The sequence below is a fragment of the Paroedura picta genome, chromosome 2, assembly GCF_049243985.1.
Source record: "Paroedura picta isolate Pp20150507F chromosome 2, Ppicta_v3.0, whole genome shotgun sequence".
Classification (NCBI taxonomy): Eukaryota; Metazoa; Chordata; class Lepidosauria; order Squamata; family Gekkonidae; genus Paroedura; species Paroedura picta.
In genome coordinates this window covers 82,169,799-82,194,361 of record NC_135370.1, presented here as the reverse complement: position 1 = coordinate 82,194,361, position 24,563 = coordinate 82,169,799, and the positions used below count along the sequence as shown (strand labels likewise).

General features: G+C 43.7%; 1 protein-coding gene across 4 annotated transcripts in view; it reads right to left on the bottom strand.

Moving 5' to 3' along the window:
• Positions 1-1,345: 1,345 nt before the first annotated feature.
• SYT12 (synaptotagmin 12) overlaps positions 1,346-24,563 on the bottom strand; it is an 82,851-nt gene continuing 59,633 nt past the window's right edge. For all 4 annotated transcript variants that reach the window (XM_077321263.1, XM_077321259.1, XM_077321261.1 and 1 more), the window contains exons 5-8: positions 20,348-20,563; positions 17,387-17,507; positions 15,587-15,720; positions 1,346-3,685 (exon numbers count right to left, since the gene is read on the bottom strand). In XM_077321263.1, coding sequence (XP_077177378.1) covers positions 3,512-3,685; positions 15,587-15,720; positions 17,387-17,507; positions 20,348-20,563 — 645 coding nt within the window. In that variant the 3' untranslated portion in view covers positions 1,346-3,511. The remainder of the gene's footprint in view (positions 3,686-15,586; positions 15,721-17,386; positions 17,508-20,347; positions 20,564-24,563) is intronic.

The following is a 24,563-nucleotide window of genomic DNA, read 5'->3' as shown; positions in this document are numbered from 1 at the left end:
TAAATGCTTCCTCAACTCAACTCATCAGGAGAGGCAGATAGAGGAACAACCACAATGTTTCTTCCTCATGATCTGCTCTGCCCTCACTTGTCAGAGCTACGAAAGAGTCCTCCCTAGCTTTGGTCTTTTCAAAAATAGAAGCCATCACATGGTCCCTATCCCATCCTTCATGGAATACAGCTATAGCTTCATGGGCTCTACTGCCATGATGATGTGACTGTGCTTCTGCAACAAGCCACTTCTATGTCTTGTTTGTTCCTGGTACCTGTTTGCCATAGCAAGTGGTATTATTTTGCCTGCATGTTAAGGCTCATCACCTACCACTTTTGCTAGTGTTATTCTTGCAAATTAACTCCCCATGCCAATATGTCATTAATGACAACCGAAGTCTCCAACTTAGAACAGAAAGAGAAGCAAATGGGTCTTTCAGCAATTGAAGCTATCTGAATGTGTTATGACCATGCCTTATATTGAAACAAGGAAAAAACTCTATGGGATTCAGATGGATGATTTCAGTTCACAGAATTCTACCACGAATATAATGAATTGGACTAAGGCTTGTAGACTAACATATTTGCTTTTGATACTTGGGTACAAGACACTGGGAAACTTTTATATATCCATAAGGAGGTCCACCCCCACACCAAATACAGCACTATGTCTGCTTAGTAGGTACACTCATACAATGCAAAAACATTTTTTTCCAAATAAATCATCCTGGGAACCCAATGAGATCAGTGAATCTAGATGCCCTTCCATTTGATGATTCTGTGCAGATGCTAAAGCCAGCCCTGCTGAGGTCTTTCCTGGCACAAAAAGAAAATTAAAGAGCTGGTTAACTTTATTACCTGTGGGAGGAGATATTTTCTCCTCCAATCTACATGAAATCTATCATGCCAGCACATATTTGCTTGGGCCTTAGAGAAGCAGTACATGTTGACATTAGGGAACAAGTCAAAGTTCAAGAGAGCAAAGAGGAAAGTGCTTCCTTTATGAATTCCCAAAATCATATACATATACTTTCAATATATACTTAAACAGCCATGGTTCTGCTCTTGCACGGCTGATATCAATCAATTCCAAAACATTCCAAAACGAAGACTGTTTCATGTATCGTTGATTAGTTTTAATGTAAACCGCCCTGAGCCTTCGGGGAGGGCGGTATATAAATCTAAATAAATAAATAAATAAATAAAATAAATTAGGGTGACTTGTGACCAGTGATGTTTTTTTGATCACTGAGGTGTGGTTTTATCCCCGCATCTGTACATGGCAACCCATATGGCATGTCCAAAAGATATTTCAAATTCAAGCTCACATGATTCAAGATGACTGGCAGAACTGGTTGGGAGAAAATTATGTTGGGGTATCCATTTTATTGACATTCCTTCTCTTGCAATTATTTTGAAATCACATATTCACATAATTTTAACCAGTTCAATAACAGGCTAAATTGGGTTTTCACAATTCTTGGTCATTAAAAAAAAATCAATTTTACCATGTATCAACATGGTGACCCGTGCCACCAGCTATGCAGATTCACAGACTCAGAGATGTTGAGTTCACGTGTGATGTTCAGCTTTCTCATTGATTCTGCTAATGACAAAGTGTACTTGAACAGAGTAAGCCAAGGAAAACAAAGCACGTAATACTACATTAGATCTTGTTTGAACTGGAAAACCTCTTTTTCTTTGGGAAGCCACTCATTTAGATACTGGATGCAAATATGTATGTACTAACATCTATATTACACACTAGCTCTTTGCCCTGTCTTTCTCTGGCCAATGCCACATGGGCAGCAAAGGTCGGAGTGGTGTTTATATGGACCTGTAGTTAATCCCCGTGTCCATATAATGATGAAGCCCCAGAAGTCCCACCCTAAGGGAACGTGGATTCTTCTGTGTTCCCTTTCAACGCTGCGGGAACCAACTGGGTCTGTCTTGCAGCAGGCCTGTCTGGATAGGAAGAGCTGGGCCTTCCAAAGCCTGGCTCCTCCCCACCCTACCGAGGCCTGCAGGGGACAAAGCATGCCCTGGCCAGCTTTGCAGTGCTTCATGGAGCCACAGGGTGGACCAAGACATGTTTTGTTTATTTTGCAACAACCATCCTCCCGCCACTGTGTTTCCCAGGGGGACATATTTCAGCAGAACTCCAGGTATTCCACTGATATGTGGGACTCATGCACCAGCAGCAGTCTGGAGTGGTGTCACTGTGAGGAATCGATCTCTGAGTTCTTTTGCTTGCAAAGAAGGTACAAACTTGGCCAAAAAAAACATCCACTATCTATAGTTACCATGTCATCACAATTCAGAATTCTGAACTCCAGGTAGGGCCTGGAGATCTCCCAGAAGTGCAACAGGTCTCCAGACTATAGATATCAGTTTCCTTGGAGAAAATGGCTGCTGTGGAAGGTGGACCCTATGGCATGATAATTTGCTGAGGCCCCTCCAGTCCTGTGATCCCCATATTCCACCCCTAAATCTCCAAGCATTTCACAACAGAGTTGGCAATGTGACACTGTAACCAAGCATCTTCTGTGGCCAGAAAGGAGCCTTCTAAGTGATGGTAATGCTATCACTGAAATACCATGTTGAATCATAATTACAGTTTAGTGTAGAAAAATTTTGGATGGTCATGTGAGGTCTTTGTAATCATGCAAAACACTTTGTGCGTAAATACTATCGTTACAAAGAAGTGGGGGAAATACAAAGCCAGTGGTAGCCCAAGGACCAATTTTTCATAGTATGGGCTTTTCTACGGAAGTCTATTTCTTCATATGCATGATGTACATTTCATGAATCTGAAAGTCTTTCCTTATTCTCACTCTAGAATAGAGTTTTAAGTTAACCTCTTAGTCTTTCCTGAAATGAACTGATATGGCTACTCTTCTGAAATATGCACCAGCTGAAGATGCACATGATTATGGTACCATGAGCCTGTGAAATTAAATACATTTACTAGGAAGCCTGTTCTCTTAAAATCATGTTTCTTTGCAGTGAATGCCTCTTGCCTTCTCATAAATGTACACCATTTGGCAAGCAAGATCCATTGAACTCAGTGGGTAAAGCCAAGTGAGTATTACATATGTAAACTTGCCACACTTCCCCATACCCACACCCCAGTTGCTGAAAAGTCTGCACGGGACTTCAGTATTCAGTATAAAATTAATTCATCTGTGTTTGGGAGCCACAGTGGGTTTGCCCAAGCTGGTGATATTTAGAAGGTGGAGCTACCATCCACCCAATTTGTCAACAAGCTACCACAGCAACAAGCTATTGTTTATTCCAGCAGCTTCCTCTTCTACACTTGAACTCTTCAAAGTTCCTCAGGATTCCTGTGGTCCCATTCAGCAATCAATCTTTTCTTCTGTTGTTGTTACTTATTTTTGTGAATAACTGGGATAATAGTTTTTGCTCTGAGGTGTTGTAAACTCCATTTGCCAACAGCCTCTGCCTACTGGAAGAGTTTAGGCACCTTGCCAGATTACTCACACCAAAGTGCAAGTATGTCTTTAGCTTTGTCGAAGTGGGTGCCACATGGACACCGGCTTCCTCAATGTGGCCAACATCTGGTTCCAGTGTGTGATGCCCATGCCACCTGCTGCGGGACCTATAACAACATGGCCAATGTTTTCAGCTCTCCCATCTTCACAGCATTCTGCCACAGTCACCCGCAGAGATAATTCCTGTGAGGAGATAAGTGGATATTAATAATACTCCAATGAACACAAATCTTAGAACCCCGCTACTTCGATTTTTACCAACATCCAAATTATTTAGAACAGTACATGGTGGAGTGGAGCACTTAGTAATTTGAGGGAAAATTCATTCTTATATTTGGGATACAAGATGACCCTACAGATATCTACTTCACATCCTAACAATCTTATATTAATTTTGACTGGTACAGTTATGCCTGGCATCTACAGGTCTTCCTGTGGCAAAAATGAAATGTTAAGTGTTATGCAAGGGATATTGTGCATCCATGAAGCTCTTTGTGCTCCATGACTGTCCAGTAAAAATTAGGGCAAGACGAGGGGAGCACCAGGGCAGCAGTACCAAACACAGCTACACGACTGTTAACAAGATCCTTATGATATATCCTGTCCCTTCAGAATAACATATTATACTAGGATCAACCATAAGATGGGTGTTTTAACTGAGTTCAGTTCAATTCAGTGCAACTCTGTATGGGACAAGTTAAGGAGAGAGCTGGAAAAGTAGCTACAGTTAGCATTAAAGGTAAAGGTATCCCCTGTGCAAGCACCGAGTCATGTCTGACCCTTGGGGTGACGCCCTCTAGCGTTTTCTTGGCAGACTCAATACGGGGTGGTTTGCCAGTGCCTTCCCCAGTCATTACCGTTTACCCCCCAGCAAGCTGGGTACTCATTTTACCGACCTCGGAAGGATGGAAGGCTGAGTCAACCTTGAGCCGGCTGCTGGGATTGAACTCCCAGCCTTATGGGCAAAGCTGTCAGGCGGCTGCCTTACCACTCTGCGCCACAAGAGGCTCTTCACAGTTAGCATTAGAAATGATTTTTCATTTATTTGGTTCTGCCTATCAATACCTATTATATTATCAAGTCTGTGTGACATTAAGGGATCTAATTTACAAAGCTAGATTCTGTATTATACTTCTAGGAAGCAAAGCACAGGACTACAGAGCAGGGGAGTAATGACATAATGTGTGTTGCTTCCCCCCCCCCCCCAATTATGAAAACATGATAGCTAAGAAATACTGGGGATTTTTAAATCTACTTCCTTGATAAATATCCTTAACGGTTTGGGCATCTACATTTTCAGGCACATTGTTTGCTTAAAATATCAGGTGCTCAATTATGAGTCTCAACATCTCGAACCCTGCAAGGCCTCTGAACACATGAAACACAATAAATTTCGGCAGCTGGCAGCTGTAGAGGGCTGGCTTGCACCAAGAATAAATTAGACAAACCAGGCATCTGATCTGAGTCACAACAACAGGAGCTAATCCAAGACTGCTGGCTCTGCCCAGATTATCTGCAGAACTAATGAAGAAGTTATTTTGTTGCTCACTAAAAAGTCAGCATTTGCATGAATAATGAGCAGTGAAGGGTATACATCAAGAATAAGTTCTATTAACCATTATCCTGGAGAGATTTCTTTCCTGCCTGAGCTGAAGAGCACAGGGAGCTTTGTGCAAAGCTGCATAAACAATGGGGGTTATTTCAGTATGCTGATAGGAACCAGCCTTTCTTCCTCAATCTAAATTATTTTGAAAGGCAAACAAGCAAGCAATGCAAAACGAATTGCAAAGGCAAGCACACCATACATGATCTTGCATCCCAGAAACCTATTAAGCACCGAGAGGAAGATCCATGGCCAGAATTCTGCCAGAAAACAACACAATGCAGAGACAGTGATGTTGCTACACAGCATGCTAGACGCGTCAGGCCGCCAGCAATTGGCACCCTTCCTCATCCCGGACAGAGCCCGCCCTAACTCCTCCCCCTAAGCCCTTATGGCTTTATTTAGCGCCGCGGGCGGGGTTTAGATGGTAAACATTTGTTGTTGTTTTTTAGTTGATCGCTGTATGCTGCTTTAAGATTTATTTTGGATCAAGAGTGGCAAGATTAAAAATAACTGAGCAACCCAGATCCAGCAAGGGACATACTTAGATGGCAGACCCGGTAGCAGCCATCTACACATGCATCCCCCTTGACTGGATATCTACGTATCCCAACTAGGACTAGAACTGCAGTTCCTGTTGGACTGGAAGCTACAGTCCTCTGATGTAGATGAGGTGTGGGTAAGTATCTGATATTAGATTTATCAGCATAACATTATGTGGATGGGATGTGCCGTCATATGCATTTTGTGATACGGACAGGAGTGCACAACCTTCTATCTGAGCTGTTTTGTTATTTACCCATATAGCCACATTTTACCTGCCTTAATACTTGGCAGCTTGTAACTATTTCTGAATTGAAGGCCAAGTAAGCAAAGTATTACAGTGCAAAACAAATGACTGAGTCACTTCTAACAAGATCTCCAGCTTTACTTCATCCGAGAAGCATTGAAACAGTCACAATTGTTGTCAATGGTGTTTCATCAGGCTGGAGGGAGGTGAGTAGCGGGGTACCTCAGGGCTCGGTGCTCGGTCCGGTATTTTTTAACATATTTATTAATGATCTAGATGAGGGGGTGGAGGGACTACTCATCAAGTTTGCAGGTGACACCAAATTGGGAGGACTGGCAAATACTCCAGAAGATAGAGACAGAGTTCAACGAGATCTGAACACAATGGAAAAATGGGTAAATGAGAACAAGATGCAGTTTAATAAAGATAAGTGTAAAGTTCTGCATCTGGGGCAGAAAAATGAAAAGCATGCCTACTGGATGGGGGATACGTTTCTAAGTAGCACTGTGTGTGAACGAGACCTTGGGGTACTTGTGGATTGTAAACTAAACATGAGCAGGCAGTGTGATGCAGCGGTAAAAAAAGCGAATGCCATTTTGGGCAGTATCAACAGGGGCATCACATCAAAATCACAAGATGTCATAGTCCCATTGTATACGGCACTGGTCAGACCACACCTGGAGTACTGTGTGCAGTTCTGGAGGCCTCACTTCAAGAAGGACGTAGATAAAAATGTAAAGGTACAGAGGAGAGCAACGAGGATGATCTGGGGCCAAGGGACCAAACCCTGTGAAGATAGGTTGAGGGACTTGGGAATGTTCAGCCTCTAGAAAAGGAGGTTGAGAGGGGACATGATAGCCCTCTTTAAGTATTTGAAAGGTTGTCATTTGGAGGAGGGCAGGATACTGTTCCCATTGGCTGCAGAGGAAAGGACACGCAGTAATGGGGTTAAACTACAAGTACAACAATATAGGCTAGATATCAGGGGAAAAATGTTTACAGTCAGAGTAGTTCAGCAGTGGAATAGGCTGCCTAAGGAGGTGATGAGCTCCCCCTCACTGGCAGTCTTCAAGCAAAGGTTGGATACACACTTTTCTTGGATGCTTTAGGATGCTTTGGGCTGATCCTGCGTTGAGCAGAGGGTTGGACTAGATGGCCTGTGTGGCCCCTTCCAACTCTATGATTCTATGATTCTGAATTTACACATTCCCTTCCTATCCAGAAGGCAGTTTTACATTTCAAATGTTCAGCTTAATGTGCCATAAATGTCAGTCTCAACAAAATATTCATTTTTCCAGAATTTCAAAATTCAGTATACTCCAGCAACATGATGAGATCCAGTGCTCTAAGCAGACAAGCTGTAGTGCCTGCTTAGATTTTTTTTTAATGGCACACCCATCACTACAGGGGGGTTTATCATCACTCCTCTTAACTTCATATTATAGACTCCCTCATGAGAAATGAGGCAACTTCTACCATTTACCATAGTGTGTGTGAGGGGATGAATGTCATAAATTCCATATATAATCATGTGGGGGGACAGTAAGAAAAACTGATCAGAGCAAGGGGGTGACAGGAGAGTGCCCCACCCCCAGCCACTACAACTGGTTGAGGTTTACTTCCAGTCTCATCACCCCACTGGAAGAAATCAGCTGGTGTTTCATGAGGGGGAGGAGGCATGGGTGAAGAGGGTTCAGTCTTTCTCTCCTAGCCATTCTACACTTCAAACTGTTCCCTGCACACCACTCCCTTGCTTTCTACTAATCCAGCTTTTACACACACTCCCCCACAGAAAGAGGGGGAAGTAGAACAACCTCTGCCACTGCAATCAGACAGAAAAGAAAAACTTTCTATTGTGCTACCATTAAAAGTGCTCTACTCTGTGCTGGATTGTGTGCTTGCTTAACTACAAAAAAAAAACTCAGAGGAATGAAGCTCATCTATTATCATCACTGAGTTCCTTATTATTTACATATTTCATACTGAGGTTAAGTGATTGCGGTACTGCAGAAGGTGGTTATTCATAATATTGTCAATGGATTTTGAGTCCTAGCAGCAGCTGTGAATTCCCCAAACCTATATATCATTTTTTTAAATACCAAGGAGGCTTTTAAATCAAATCTTGAGACTTAATGCCAGAGAAGTTGGCAGCCAAACCTTGTTTCTTGTCCCCAAACCTACATATTCATTGCAGTTGCTCTTTTCCCCCAGCAATTTTCTCATTTGTGCTTTGATACTTCTCTGTTTCTTTTACATGCACAAAGAGAATGAACAGCTAAAATCCAGATGTCAGCAATCCGTTTGTTCCCCAAATTTCTCCCTGCACCTCTTACTTAACATCAGTAGGTTATATCTAAGTACACAAAATGTTACAAGGCAGAACTGACAGTGCATACAGGAAGATTTTATAAAATGGAACAGGGCACTGCCTGCCTAGGAATGCAAGACTCTTATTTCCAAAGACTGTCATCTTCTCTTATTATAAAAGGTAAAGGTATCCCCTGTGCAAGCACCCAGTCATGTCTGACCCTTGAGGTGACGCCCTCTAGCGTTTTCTTGGTAGACTGAATACGGGGTGGTTTGCCATTCCCTTCCGCAGTACCGCAGCAAGCTGGGTACTCATTTTACCAATAGAAGGCTGAGTCAACCTTGAGCCGGCTGCTGGGATCGAATTCCCAGCCTCATGGTCAGAGCTTCAGACAGCATGTCGGTTGCCTTACCACCCTGCGCCACAAGAGGCTCTTCCCTTATTATGGTAATGCACATACTAGAACTATTTCAAAGAGGAGCCATTCACTACCAGGCAGTTTCTCCAGCATAAGCCCACTGACAGAAGTCTTCATATGGCTGCCTCCTATAAGTGCCTATTACTTGGGAGTAAACACCACTGAACACAGTAGAACACTTCTGAGAACGCACACATAGGTGTACCCAACAAACCTGCCATCTCCATGCCATTCATTCCATTGCAGGACCACTAAATCAATGTGAGTTTTCCAGAATAACCAGGTACAAAGGAGGGCAGGGTTTCAGATCAATTGACCACTGTGTAAAAAATAAGAATTCTGGCAGCCCTCCTCCACTTCTGTTGGCAAGCTCTACCCTTCTAAAATCCCTTCTTCTCAGCTCTTGTTATAGGAGTCCATTCCACTTCTATGATTGCTCTGGTCACCCTTGTTTTAAGAGCTGCTTATGTGTCAATAAACAATTCCCATAACAATTCCATAGCCATGGAGTAGATGGAGTCTCAGAACCTGCCGTGGGGAAGTGATTCAGGATTAGGTCCTAGGTAATGCTCAAGACCTGGTGAAAGGTGCAAATATTACAGCACCAATTGAGAACAGTGACTATAATGCTATAATTTTAGCATTTATATAAATGGGAAGTTGGCCCAGAAGACCAATGCAACCACATTTAGCTTTTGAAGGGGGAACTTCTCTCAAATTAGGTGGCTTGTGTAGAAGGGACTGAAAGGAAAGACAAGGAGGGTAAAATTTCCTTGGGAAGCTTGGAGACTATTTAAAACTACAATACTGAAAGCCCTGGTAAAATGCATACTGCAGGTTAAGAAACACAGGAATAGATATAAAAAAGGCTGCATGGTTAAGGAACTAATGGAAGCAATAAAAGGTAAGAAGGATTCATTAAGTGGTGGAAGGCTAGTCCAATACTGTTTCTGCACTGGGAGCTTCAGGGCAGATGAAGTGCACCAGGCCAAATGCTCCACCATGTGGGAGCAGGGAGAGGGGGGCAGCCTGCCCCAGCTCAAACTCCAGCCTGCAGAGCAGCACGGAGACTTGAATGCAGAAACGTTCCAAGTGAGGTAAATAAAAGGGACTACAAACTTTAGCAAATAAAATGAAGTCGATATCATAAGAAAAAAGGAAATATGAAGAATACCACAAAAAACACCCCTCCCCTGAAGATCAGCAATAAGAGTTTCTTCAAAAAGTTTAGAAGCAGAAAACCAGCCAAAGAAGCAATGCAGCCCTTGAATGACCAAGAGGTCAAAGGATTATTAAGGATGATGGGGAAATGACAGAGAAGCTGAATGCATTTTCTGCCTCTGTCTTCATTGTAGAAGATGGGAGGTGCTCGCCCACATAAAGAACCTCTGATTTCAGGAGGTGTGTTGAAAGACACGAGTCAGATTGAGATGATGATAGACAAATTAAAAACTCACAAATCACTAGGCACAGATGACATGTAGCCAAACATTCTGACAGAACTCAGGCGTGAACTTGCAGATCTCCTGACAAAAATATGCAATCTATAACTAAAATGTGCCTCCATTCCTGAGGACTGGAAGGCAGTTAACGTTGCCCCCATCTTTAAAAAAGGTTCCAGAGGAGATCCAGGAAATATAGGCTGGTAAGTCTAACATTGATACCGAGTATGTTGGTGGAATCCATTACTAGAGCTCCACTTATCTGAGGGACCACTTACCTGCTTATGCCCCCCGTAGAGTGCTTTGCTCTGTGGGTGCCTACTTACTGGAGATCCCTGGCCCGTGGAAAGTTCGCCTGTTTTTATTTTTGCTCTTTTAGGAGAAGTTTATTGTGGGGTTTTATCTATTGTTAGCTGCTGCAAGCTGGTTACGGGAGTGGCGAGGGATAAATTGAATTATAAATAAATAAAATTAAAATAAAGACAGAATTAATAGTCAAATAGATTATCAAAAGCTATTGAGGAAGAATCAGCATGGATCTTGTCTCACTAGCCTTTTAGAGTTCTTTGAGGGGGTGATCAAACATGAAGATAAAGATGACCCAGTAGACATTGTTTAGCTAGGCTTTCAGAATGCTTTTGATAAAGTTCCTCATCAAAATCTTCTAAGTAAACTCAGCAGGCATGGAATGAGATGACAAGTCCTTGTGTGGGTTAAAAACCAGTTAATTAACAACAAACAGAAAGTGAGTATAAATTGGCAGTTTTCACAGTGGAAAGTGGTAAACACTGGGGTACCGCAAGGCTCAGAACTGGGTCTGGTGCTTTTTAATATGTTCATTAATGATTTGGAGTTGTGTGTAAGCGGTGAAGTGGCTACGTTTGTGGATGATACTAAATTGTTCAGGGCAGTAAAAATCAGGAAGACTGTGAGGCACTCCAGAAGGATCTGTTGAAGCTGGGCAAATGACCCTCAACATGGCAAATGAAGTTCAAAATAGGCAAGTGCAAAGTAATGCACATTGAAGGTAAAAATTCTAATGACAGTACCTGGCAGTAACTGATCAGGAGAGATATCTTAGGGTCATGGTAGATAACCACATGAACAAAATCTTGGGTTACTTGTGGACTTTGAGCTAAATATCAGCAGACAGTGTGATGCTGTGGTAAGAAAGGCAAATGCAGTCCTGGTCTGTATCAACAGAGGTACCACCTCAAAATCACAAGATGTCATAGTCCCACTGTATTGGTCAGACCCACCTGGAGTACTGTGTGCAGCTCTGGACGCCTCACTTCAGAAAGGATGTGGACAAAATTGAGAGGGTGCAGATGAAAGTGACGAGGATGATTTGGGACCTGGGGATCTAGTCCTATGAGGACAGGCTGAGGGACTTGGGAATGTTCAGCCTGGCAAAGAAAGGTTATCATCTAGAGCAGTGGTCCCCAACCTTTTTATCACCGGGGACCACTCAATGCCAGGGACCACTCACCGGGGACCACTCAACAACGCCTTTTACTGAGGCTCGGGGGAGGGGGGGTAGTTTACTCCTCTACTCTCAACCACTGCCCTAACACTCTCTGATCGCTATGGTAATGTTTAAACATCCCTTCCAAATAAGATACAGACACGCCACAACAATGAACATAAGGAACATTTTATTTTCATGGAAATTTTAACTCATGACAATGACAAATCAATGGGAACCCTGAGCTTGTTTCTCTGCAACAAGATAGTCCCATCTGGGAGTGATGGGAGACAATGACACCCGAAGTGTGTTGTAAAGGGCCGGGGGGGATGAAGTAAAGGGCCGGGGGGGGGAGAAGGTGTCCTTCGGGGCCCACCTCCAATTAGTCGAAGGACCACATGTGGTCCGCTGCCCACAGGTTGGGGATCGCTAATCTAGAGGAGGCCGGGGAGAGGTTCCTGTTGGCATTAGCAGATAGAACTCCCAGTAATGCGTTTAAATTATGTATAGAACAGTACTGGAAAAAAAATTCACAGTCAGAGTAGTTTAGTAGTGGAATCTTCTGTCTAAGGAGGTGGTGAGCTCCCCCTCACTGGCAGTCTTCAAGCAGTAGCTGGACAGATATCAAGGATGCTTTAGGCTTATCCTGCATTGAGCAGGGGGTTGAACTAGATGGCCATTTTGTCCCTTCTAACTCTGTTTCTGTTCCTTGCCTCCTTCTATTTAAATGCTGTATATCAAACATGATCTTGTTACAGCCAGCGTTATGGTAGGCTTGGGGACTTCAGGAAGAAAGACAGAAAAGGTAACCTCTTGTAGCCTCTTACTCTGCTAAGTCTCTCTGACTGATCTGCCAGGATGCCAAATTGTTTCTTCCAGGCCAATCATTTTTGGAAATTTAATCCTCCATGGAATCCTAAATTACATCCTTCAAAATCCGCTGAAGACAGTGGGCTTAGAAGGGTTTAAACCTGTCCAGATTGCACTGTCAAGCTCTTGACTTCCTCAAATATTGCACAGCTTTCACTTTGACCTGGTTTAACCCCCCCCCCCCACGCATCAATGGAGATTTGCATTCATCCCATATGCACAGTGTCTCCGTCCACATAAGTGAGGAATAATAGAAACAATCAAACATTACCAGTCTTACATGGCCAATTTTACCAGGACATTCAGAACATGCACATTACCCCAACCCTGTCCAAATATCCAGGAAGATAAAATTATTTTTATACTTTTCTTCTTGCGGTTTCAATTAAACTACCCTTAAGGTAGCAAGACTTTGCACTCTAGAATGTATGATCAGGCAGAAGGACATGGTCTAGCTTTTTAAAAATTTTATTACCACTATCAATTGTATTTTTTTTGCATGGATTATCTGGTTTATGTATTCAATGTGTACTTTGTGCTGTTGATACTTAGATAATAATAATAATTAGTAGAAAAGCCCATTTATAAAAATGGCCTTTTCCAGGTCCGGGGAGAAGGCTGGGTGGGCCCCTGCAGTCACAGGCTGTGGCGCCATGAGAAGGGTGTGGTCGCCACCGGGTGCAGAGGTGGGCACCAAGGTGGGGGCATTGGTGGCGGCAGAAGAGCATGGCTGCTGCATAGACACAGTGGGCCTGCTCGTTCAGAGCCAGCCCCATCGCCGGGCAAGGTCCCTCGCTCAGCAGCGGGAAGAAGGGTGCATCTGCCGCTGGGTACACAGGCCACGGCCAAGGTGGCCGCGTCAGCAGTGGTGAAAGAGCAGGGCCGCCGCGTGGATGCGGCAGGCCTGCTTACTTTCGTCTTTGACGCGGCAGCCCTGCTTCTTTCCCAGGGCACAACCATGTGGTGCCACCCGCCTCCCTGGGCGCCACCCCCCTCCCCAGCCAAGGTCCCTAGGTAGCCGGCGGGAAAGGAGCAGGGCTGAAAAGCAAATGAAATTATATTTGAGCCCCCCCCCAAGGTGATGAACAGAACTTGCCCCCCCACCTACCCCCCGCCCTGTAGGGCTATCTTCTTTTCCATGGTTTAATTCAGCTATCTCTGCCTTGCACACCAATACCTGGTAGGCAGAAACCTACATGCAGTGAAGGTTTGAGAAAGCATGGTAAAAGTTGGATTTAACCAGCAGTTGTGGGCATATGCACCTGACTTGGCACAGACAGTGGTAGCTGATCAACAGCATGTGCTCGTTTTAGAATGCAGCTACCATGCACAGAAATGGCCAAATAAAATGGCCTCAAGATAAAACTACTTCTGAGCCCATCCCCAAAATAAACCTTTTAATTAACAGTTTGGATTAAAACCAAGAAAAAGACTGAGTTTCACAAATGGCCTCAATTCTGCTGCTATATCTTAAAAGTTCCCTTCCAGGGCCATCAAGAAACCCCAGGTTTTCACAAATCCCTGGTTGAGAAAACCAACTTCAAACTATGAAAGCACATTCTATTCTCCCAAACTGGGGCAGAGATGTCCTGGTCTACCCATGAATGCCCAAGTATGCAGGGTTTTTGCATGTAACTCTATGGTGAAAATGACAATTGCATCCTTTTGACTAGCTATTCTCAACCAACCGCAGGTTTACTCCAGAGCCCTGGAGGAGTTACTCCATTGGGGGGGGGGTGTTTAATTTTATATATATATTAAAATTTAATGAATCCAGGGAGGACTCAGCAGCACAGAGTGGCTTTCTGCTCATCCGTCTGGTCTGCAGTAGCCTTGTTAAATCCATACACAATGGAAAAGGAATCGGAGTGAAGGGATTAATCTGCTATACTTCCCCCATTAAAAAGTAAAGGTGTCCCCTGTGCAAGCACCGAGTCATGTCTGACCCTTGGCGTGACGCCCTCCAGCGTTTTCATGGCAGACTCAATACGGGGTGGTTTGCCAGTGCCTTCCCCAGTCATTACCGCTTACCCCCCAGCAAGCTGGGTACTCATTTTACCGACCTCGGAAGGATGGAAGGCTGAGTCAACCTTGAGCCGGCTGCTGGGATTGAACTCCCAGCCTCATGGGCAGAGCTTTCAGACTGCATGTCTGCTGCCTTACCACTCTGCGCCACAAGAGGCTCATACTTCCCCCATTGGCTTCTCCCATTTCCTCCCTTCTCAGAATTTCTTCTCAAAGACCCACCAGCAGAAAATGGCTGGAGGAAGGCTGTTGTAAGCAATATGGTTCAGATATTCTGCCTGGAGATCTCCTGGAAATCATACAGATTATTTCACCTGAGGAGAACTTTGTATGGTGGACAGCTGAGATGAATGCTTCCTCAAAATGCACACACAAAAATGAAACTAACTTCTTATGTAACAAGCATTTGATTTTGTTAGTGATGATGATGCCATGCACACTATAAACATGTGACTTCTAGGGACATGGCAGGGAGGCGTGGCCAGCTAGCATAACTTCTGGGATTACTCAAAGCCTGAAGAATATTTTGGGGGTTGTTACTCCATGGTCAAAAGGTTAGAAAGGCTGTTCTTGACAATGAATACATAGAAAAGATTAGAACAGAAACAGTCTGCCATATTGTCTTGCCAGTACCACTGAAAACAGCCAAACATATTAGTCCCCTGCTGGCTCACTGCACACTTGAACTTGGATACCCACAGTACTTCAGTGCTCCACTCCACATATTCTGCCTTGCAGATCCAGAATGACCTGGTCAATCAGTTCACAGGGACCATCTGTTATTAATGCTAAGAGATCAACCTAATAGTATGTATAGTAAAATACAACAAGAACAACAAAATAATGCATGAGCAGCCAACCAGTTCATAAGGAGTCTGGGCTGCTTGCTGTGCCAGCAAACTAATTCTGGGATTGGCTCACCATGATTGTTCCTAGCGACGACGTTAAGTTGACAAATTCATTCATGGCAAAGTTCACAGTACCCCTATCCATCATGTTATTCATGGGGAAAATGTAGAGAGAGCAGAGGCAAATTCTACTGGGGTTGGATCTCTACATCATTAGGATTGTTTTTCTGCTTTGGCCTGTACGCTTGACGCTATAGACTGCTGCCTCAGCACAGAAACATCAAAGGGTCCTACTTTGCACCAGGGGACTCTTACCTGTAGGACGATTGCTGGCACTGAGAAAATCATGGCTTCATTAAATACAGGGTTTGTGTCATCTCTTTTTGTTGCAGTTTTCTTCTTGCTGATCTTTCTCCCATCTTGCAGCAGATACACTTTCACAAAAGGATCTGATTGGTTGGTAAGAAGCAGATCATCTTAAATGAGTCACTGTTTCAGGGAAACTGCCGTATGCAGCCTACTTTTGAAACTCTGAAATATCTCTATTTGGATACGGCTAATGTACTACTGTGTATTTGGATGCTGCACACATCATGCCAGTTTGAACCATGTAAACAGGCTTGAGGTACTTTTTAGGACTATCTGGTAAAGTGTTATTTTATGACTTGTTAAAAAGCTGTCTGCTTTAAACTGCTGTTCCACTTGTAGCCTTTGGGATAGAGTGAGATAACAAATCTACATAAAGAAATAAAAACTAGATGCACTCTCTTATAACCAAGAGAATTCCAGTTAATTGAAATAGGAAATCAATTGATTGCTTCTTAGCTGCTTCAAAGAGAATTTTCAGTTCCTGTTGATGAGTATTTAGGCAGTCCAAACAGGATGTGAGAGGCCTCCAGAATATTTAATGGATGCCCCTGGTATGATGACTCTGTCAAGAAGCTCAGAGAAACCAGAACTAAATAGGAGGTGAAACAGTTTTCCTCTTTTACAGATGCAGTGATCTGAGTCTTTTGCTACTAATATAAGATAAAAAGCCAATATAAAAACTAGTAGCTGTACAGCTTATTAGTGTTAATGGCTAAATACACTAATTTCTACTAAAATGTGTCTTAATATCACACATAAGTACTTTACTATTTATGACCTAGAAATAAGTCTGTGGGCATGATAAGTTCATTGCATCCATGGACAAAGAGGTAATTATAGTAGCCTATATGGTCAGCCAGGAATTACACCATGAACCAGAAACTCTCCTGTAATGGCTACTCCTTGTCTAGTCTACGCTACAATAATGGAGAAAAAGACAAAGCACTCCTCATTTCAACACTGCTGATGCATGGGTTACTTCAGCTGCGATCAATTCCAAATCAATAGTTTCTTCACATTTTAAACATTGATGAAATTATTGCAGTACAAGAGAATAAATGTAAGAATATCCCAGTGATTTACTGAAAAAGACGGCATTTGGATACAATCTTAATTTTTTAATAAATGGGCTCACTTTGGTATACCTGGGTACTGTAAAGGAGTAATTAAATCCAGTTTGGACACTAACAATGCCAAAGACAGAGAAATCAATAGTTTACAAAAGATTAGAGACTGGATCCAAAGGTCAACAAGAGTCACTTCCACCAGTGGAAAGGCTGATTTCTGCCAAGTTCTTGCCGCCTGCTAGACTCTTGCAGCCTGCTAGTCTCTCCAAAATGCTGTTTTTGGGGAGATGGAGGATCCCTCAAGACAAGCATGGGGATATGAGGGCTTGCCATAGGAGGAGTGAATGAGCAAAAATAGCCCGCCTCTGCTGGCAAAAAATCACCTTAGAACTCAATCATAAGGCTAGCAGCCACTACAAAACATAATGTCCATACAAAATGCTACTTTGTAAGAACCAAACTAGATGCTATTTAATTCAGACTGGAAGAGGTTCTGACTTGGGAAGTGAAATGTACAGATGCACATGATGAGTCTGTGCACAGCAATGCATGCAAATTATAAAACAAGCCTTTCTAACCAACCCACTGAGATTTAAGGTGGCATTCTCAGTATCTAGCCGGCCACAGCTGCATTGCAGGAATTGCAGCACACTGATACTTTGCAAGACTCATTACTGACCTGCTGTCATTTTGCTATTGGTCCACACCAGATTCTTGGCCTTAACCACAACGACTGTTAATCTCTCTGCTGTTGGTAGATAGCTAAGTGAAAGCAAGATTTCACCGACTGAATCAGTTGCCTACAAGGAAACAGAGGAACCATTCATTTCTCATTATTGCATTAATCTTGCAACAGGTATATTTCTATGCATTTACTTTATCCAGTATGAGTTACTATTTATAAGCAGTGGAATTCTAAACCAGACTAACTCGTCTGAGTCTACTAATCATTATTACCTGTCAGCCGTGGCTGCCATTTTTTGTCCAACAAAGAAAAAGAAGAGTTGGTTCTTATATGTGTCAGGAATCAGGCTGAGCCCAGCCTGTGGAACCTCAGGTGAAAGCGCATTCGAAATCCAACAGTCGGTTGCAAATTTCAAAAGTAGCTTTATTAGACAAAGTCCACAGTACGCTAAAGCATGCCAAGATCTTCCTAAGCAAAGATCTTGATAATAACAAAGTGTTAAGGGAGCAGGTGGGGTAGTTATAGGGTTCACCAAGTAGGGGAGGGGGTCCAAAGGTATTTCGGCGGGAGAGCAGAGAAGTGACAAAAGAAGTTGGTTCCCAAGCAGCCAGATGGCCAGGAACCTTATCAGGCGGTTGGCACTTTGTTGAGACTTTCGGCTGTCTCCGCAAGGACACTTACAGTAAGATTGATACATTCGCATGGAGCCTCTCCCGCTGGGAAAGGAAGGGAGTGAAGTTCTCAGAGGACAGGTTTATTGCTTTACGGCCTTGGCCAGAGCCGGCCAGAGAAGGCAGAGAAGTGTGAAAATATGCAGGAATGGATAGAGCCAGGGATGGCATGAATCGGGGTTCATGACAATATGCCGCTTTTCTCTACCTGAAGGAGTCTCAAAGCGGGTTACATTTGCCTTCCCTTTCCTCTCCTCACAACAGACACCGTGTGAGGTGGGTGAGGCTGAGAGAGCCCTGATATTACTGCTCAGTCAGAACAGCTTTATCAGTGCCGTGGCAAGTCCAAGGTCACCCAGATGGTTTCAAGCGGGAGAATGCAGAATCAAACCCAGCTCACCAGATTAGAAGTACTCCAAACCACTACACCAAGCTGACTCTCTTAATGGCTCAAAGTCAACTCCTATGGCACATCTAAGTTAACAAGATCTTCTGCAGCAGTGTCCTCCTTTCCTCCTTATTCTCCCATCAACAAGTTCAAACCCCACACAAAGATTACTACCTTCTTAGTACCATGTAATCAACCTTTACAGAAAAGAGAATGGCAAATAAAAGATAGAAGTGCATAATGGTGAAACATACAGAAGCCCAAACCATTCCTTGGCCTGAAATGCCATTTCCACATAGTTTATCTTCTCTAAGATCAGGGCTGTTGAGAAGCAGCCCTCCCCCCGCCGCTTCCATATAGCATGTTGGTGCATCCATGAATCTCTGGGGAATTATTTGGCTTTTAAAAATCTTTCTCAAATTGGCTATGGTCCAAAGTTTTAAGAAATACTGCAGTTAAGGCCTTGATGGATAAATTCAGGTTTTCCTTCCCACCCAGCAGCCATTTCCACCCTCCCACCAGGGATTTTTCAATTTTTTAAATCAGCACTAGATATCATTATATTGATATACCATTGTAATGATAGGTGCAACAGATCTCCCAAATTCTTAGCTTTGATTAAAAGAGCAGTATCTAATGTATTCCCTTGAAAATGTCAAAACAGAAGGGCTAGAGACTTACTCTGCTTTAAAAAGGAAATCTGGATATTCACATAACCTGTTATATTTATGGCAACAATAGTATATCACTATAATGATCTCCTACCTAATGCTAATTTTTTAAACAAATTGCAAAAGTCCTGGTGGCCTGGGGGTGCCATTTCTGGGGGAGTGGGGTAGGGAAACTGTCTGGAAACCTGCCAATACCCAATGCTGCTGCACTTGACCAGTAGCAACTGGAAACTGACAAAATCCCCTCCCTATGTGGAAAGCACCAATGTCTCTTTTATTAGTTTTGACTGCTTCATCTTCCTGCTGACTAGGCAGGCTACTAGTGTACACAGACCATCATCTAATCCATGACAAAGGGACACGTTCTCAACCATCTTAACCTGATGCTCCCCCAAGGAACTCAGGAAAGCATTGATGATGCTTGCTTTTTCTATTTTTACTTCATAATAACCGTGTGCGGAAGATTAGACAGAGAGTGACTAGCCCACAGTCATCTAGTGAAGTTCACGGCATGGGCATATTTGATCCCAGCTCTCCCCATGCCTTTGCTTAAGACTCCATCCCATTGGCTCTCCTCCACTGGCAAATCCTGGTGTTGCTCCACTGATGACACCAACAGATGGTGTTGACTGCAGGAGGAGGGGAGCAATTTCATGAAATCAAAATCCTTTCACTTCCATTGAAGAGACATATAAAAATTTAAATATAAATAAAAAATAAAAATTTATGTTGGGAACCTCCAGCAAGTCCAGAGAATCGTGACCTACAGTTCATATCCATTCATGGCCACTAAAACTGCTGCAAGTAGATCTGCTGATTACTGAGAAATCACCTTGGAAGAAAACATTTTGTCTCTTGGCAGTCATGATCATTAGAAAATCATCAAGGTAACCACCACTGTAACATCTCAGAGCTAATATCAACATTCAGATTATCTGGGAAGCTGACCAGGGTTTCATCAGCGCTAGGGGAAGTAGATGTCTTTCGGAACCACCAATCATGTCCATTCATTAGTAATTATTCTCCCAAGCCATGCTGCAACATAACCAAGTTAACAGTGTTCTCAGGATCTGTTGCGACAACATGGAGATGTCTGGGTGGAGAGAACATTCTGACTCTTTAACATAACTGATATTATGATCCATCTGTTTTGTAGCCTGTTTAACTCATTGTCAGGGACAAACCTGACAGTTACAGGAAGGATGTACCAAGACAGACACTTTACCTTGTTCATATCCTGCAGATACAGCCATGCATTGAAAGGCCGGATAGAGAGATCCAAGTCTGACAACTTTAGCTCAGCTACGCCAGTGCTGATGTTTCGCTCATCCTCATCAATGCCAAAGACAGAAAATCTTAAGCGGTTTTCCTCCAGGGCAGCAGGATCCAAAGGGATTGAAAACCTCTCATCAAAGAAGACTGAGTAGGCACTTCTTTGGATCTACACAGAAAGGGAAAGATAGGACAGGAATTGCTCACAATTTCAGTTTAGACATGTATTGATGAAGAGTAAATCCAGTTAAAAGCATCTTGTGTATCAGGTGCTGGGAAAGACCCTCATCTGATCATGGATTTGGAGAGCTGCTATCCTGTGAGACCGAAAGCACTAACCTAAATGGACAATGACCTGATTCAAGGTAACGTAGACCCAGGCCAGCAAACCATAGCACTGAATTCCTGAAATATTCTTCAGCTCTCTTCTCTTCATTTAATAGGAGAATCCCCCAAATCAGATATTAACAATTAGAGGCTGATATTTTCAGCAGCCATATGCACAAGCAAGAGGAAAGTGAGTTTCTAACTTCTCTTTCTCTGTAACTTTACATAGGATAAGTTTAATGCAACAAAAAATGTAATTACGAAAATGAGCCAACTATGTCTTTGGTGGAAGAATCCTATCCAGTCCTCCTTGATCCCTTGGGCAATGGTTGTGTTTCCCTGCAACCAAGAGTGCTGGAAAATCTACCAGCAAACATTCTGTTCTTCAGCTAATGAGGAGGTTCGATCCCCAAAGCAGTTATCAGAAAAGCCCTGGAATGCAAGAAGGTTAAACAAAGACAGAAGGAAATCACAACACTATTTTGCAACCAGTGCTAAACTTGCAGTTGTGCTGATGCTTTGAAGCTCAGCTCAAGGAGAACACTCCAGGGAGCGGTTAAACAGGAGTGGAAGGCAGAGAATGCTGAGACAGCCCTCTTGCAAAGGGGGGAAACAAAGGCCCGTGATCTGTGCTCGGGCTTCGTGCCAGCTGCTGCTATACGTGCAGGGTAGTGTGGCTGCCATATCCCTTCTTCCAAAATCTCTGCTCCTAGAAACACTGCCATGCTTGAACAGGCTCATGGGAGGGCACACTGGTTCAGGTTTCAGCAAATGGGAAAAGGTCATTGCAATGAGGAATCTACTGCACTGAACAAAGCTGTGATTGCACCATGCGAGAACAGGATCGGATCTGGTATCTGGCTCACAATTAATAGATCAGATAAAACCATCTTGTTTCTAGTGCTTATGGGTTAATTTTGGCAGTGTTCAGTGTAATCCCTGGAGCCAGAGGCACCTTTTCTCCACATCTAGGCCCATTCTGCACACATAGGATAATGCACTTTCAATGTCCTTTGGCAGCTGGATTTTCCTGTGCGGAACAGGAAAATCTACTTCTAAAGCGCATTGAAAGTGCATTATCTATTGTAGAAGTAGAATAAATACCACTAGAATAGATATTGCAACAATATGCAAATATTCTTAATTAAATCAGCTTACAGTGTTTGTTTCCCCTCCCCCCCCCCAATTTGGAGAAAAATTACATTAATTAACGTATCCCATAAAGTGAGCTTAGAAAAAGAAGCAAGCAGGGTCTGAACTCTTCAGCAGCACCAATGGCACCATCTGCATTCCTGTCTCTTACAGGTTCCTCTACCCCTTAAAAAAAAAAAGAACGTTTATAAGTGTCTTGAATTCTGGGGCCACATGTCCTTTTTTACCACTTCCAAGACATGCTTCTTCTACTGGCTGCCAGAAGCACCACTGATATATTCTCCCAGAGACATTCTCTGTGTAAATCTATAACCTTTTCTCTTATCTATAGTTTCCCCAGGAATAATGCTCGTGGTGCACTTTGCTGATTCCCAACATAGAATTTGCATTGACCAATTCCTGATTTAACAACTTAAGCAACAATAGCTTCCAAAATCAGCAACTTTATGCCAATCTCAGGCAGTCACACACTACAGTGTCTTGGACCAGCTCAACAGATTTCATTCCCTCCTAGCACTGCCACCTCCCAACCGCACTCCGGGCTGCCTTACTTCAAGTCTCTCAAGGCTGGTGGACATTAACAATTACCCCAATGGATTAAACCTTACCCCACCCACTACCATCACAATGGGCAAGGATGCAGTGACCAGAATGCTTGCTTACCCTCCCCCCCGCCCGTCTTCTCACCAGGTGTCTGTGTAGGGGCACTGTGTAGTAAGCAGAGGGTACAGGGTGGGGACAAGTCTCTCTCACCAAACACTATATGCTGCCCGCTCTATCTGGGGCAACCAGTCCACCTGCCAAGGAGTAAGAGGAGCAGGTGAAAAACCCAAAGGAGGGAGGGGACAACCCAAAGCCCTCATCTTGTGTTCCCACTTGAAGGCTGCCATTTGAGTGTCAGGAAGGACCATGAAATAGCCAAGGAGAGGTTTCCCGGAGGCAATGCCTATTTATGTCTTGTGGGTTGCCACTCAAATAGGCTCCTTCCATAGAAAAGAAAGAAAGGCTAATCAGCTTGCATTAGGATTGGGCCTCCTTGGAAAAACCTCTTCACACAGTAAGTCTTACAGCCAGTTTGCACTCACAAACATGTGTTTACACAACTGAGCACTTGGATATACACATGTGAACAAGGTCCCTTTAGTCCAGGGGTAGTCAAACTGCGGCCCTCCCAGAAGCCCCTGCCAGAGAATCCTGGCAGGGGCTTCTGGGAATTGTAGTCCATGGACATCTGGAGGGCCGCAGTTTGACTACCCCTGCTTTAGTCTAAACTTGTTGTTTATGCAAAGACAGCTCTTTTTATGACTCTAGCAGCTTGCCTAGCTGTGGAAATTGCTGTAGCCCTCCCCTTGCAAATGCCTGGCTCACCCGCAACCTTCTCAGCAGGGTATGATACTTCCATACATGGTTGCCTAGAGAAAATACCGAACCCCTTGTATGTATACCTGCCCTACAAAAGGCTGAGGCTGCCTGGGAGGTAGAACTCCTAGATGCCAACCCACCCAGGAATTTGCTGTGCATCCTTGGAGTAGTGATTATCTTTCAGGGCTGCACCCTACGTTACTCTTGGGCTGGCACAAATGTTAAGGAACATGAAGTGTGCAACAGGGGATTAAGCAACATAGATCTGTTGGAGGACATGCAGTCTCAGAGCTAGTGCATGGCAGTATGCACCCAGTATGGGAAGCAGCTCTCCCCTTCTCTGCCCTTTCATGTTTCTTGGGCTCATATGCTGAATGGCAGCAGGAAAGGAACACTTTTCTCCTATTACTTGCTGCAAACTGCAATTAGCATGAAGAGACACATCACGCAGAAGGGAGCATTTAGCTACAAATTAGAAGATTTTTCTCAGTCTGCCTCTGAGAATGTAAATTTGTGACGTGAACGTCCTTGCCTCCCCTCCCCTCCTAGCCTGCTTCTGTCTCCCATTCCCAGGGTGCGTGGGAGGTTTGCTAAATAAATGATCAAGCTTGCAGTGCAAAGTCAGAGAGGCCAAGGCTTTGGTATACGGAAGACAAAATCTTAACAAGGTCTGTTCCCAATACAACCCTCTCCCCACCCCAGCAATGGCTTGCTTATTTCATCAGCTTCCTCTTTGCTGAAGGAAAAGCTCCAATGTCTGGCAAAAGATCTGACTGAAAATGTTTTGTGTAGCTGTTTTGCAGCAGGGTTTGTCAATGTGACAGGAATTTAGGACAGCTGCAGGACTCACTCAAGCTCTGTATTTGGCACCAACATGTCCCCAGCCTAACCCTTGGAGGGTAATTCTAGACAAGTTCCTGTTTCAGTCTACACAGCCATGTTATCATGTTCTTGGAACAGAGGTCCATTTTCTCCCAGGCTCAGTGGCAGAGCATTTGCTTGGCACACAGAAGGTCCCAGGTTCAGTCCAGGGCATCTTCAATTAAAAAGACTAGGATGTAGGCCAGGATTTCTCAGCTATGGTTTCATGAAACCCTGGGGTCGCCTGGATGATGATGATGATGTTAGCCACTCAGTTGTAGCTGCCTCTTGGAAATCCTATGGGTCATCTGTTGCCACGTTTTTTGGTCTTGCACATCTCTCAAATGATTCTCTAAGGGGTGGAAGTTAATTATCAGCATTAGCAGAGCAGGGATAGAGGGCGTGCAGGCACATTCCCCTAAAATGCTTCTGGATTTGATGCTGCTAGTGGGTTTGATGGCTACATT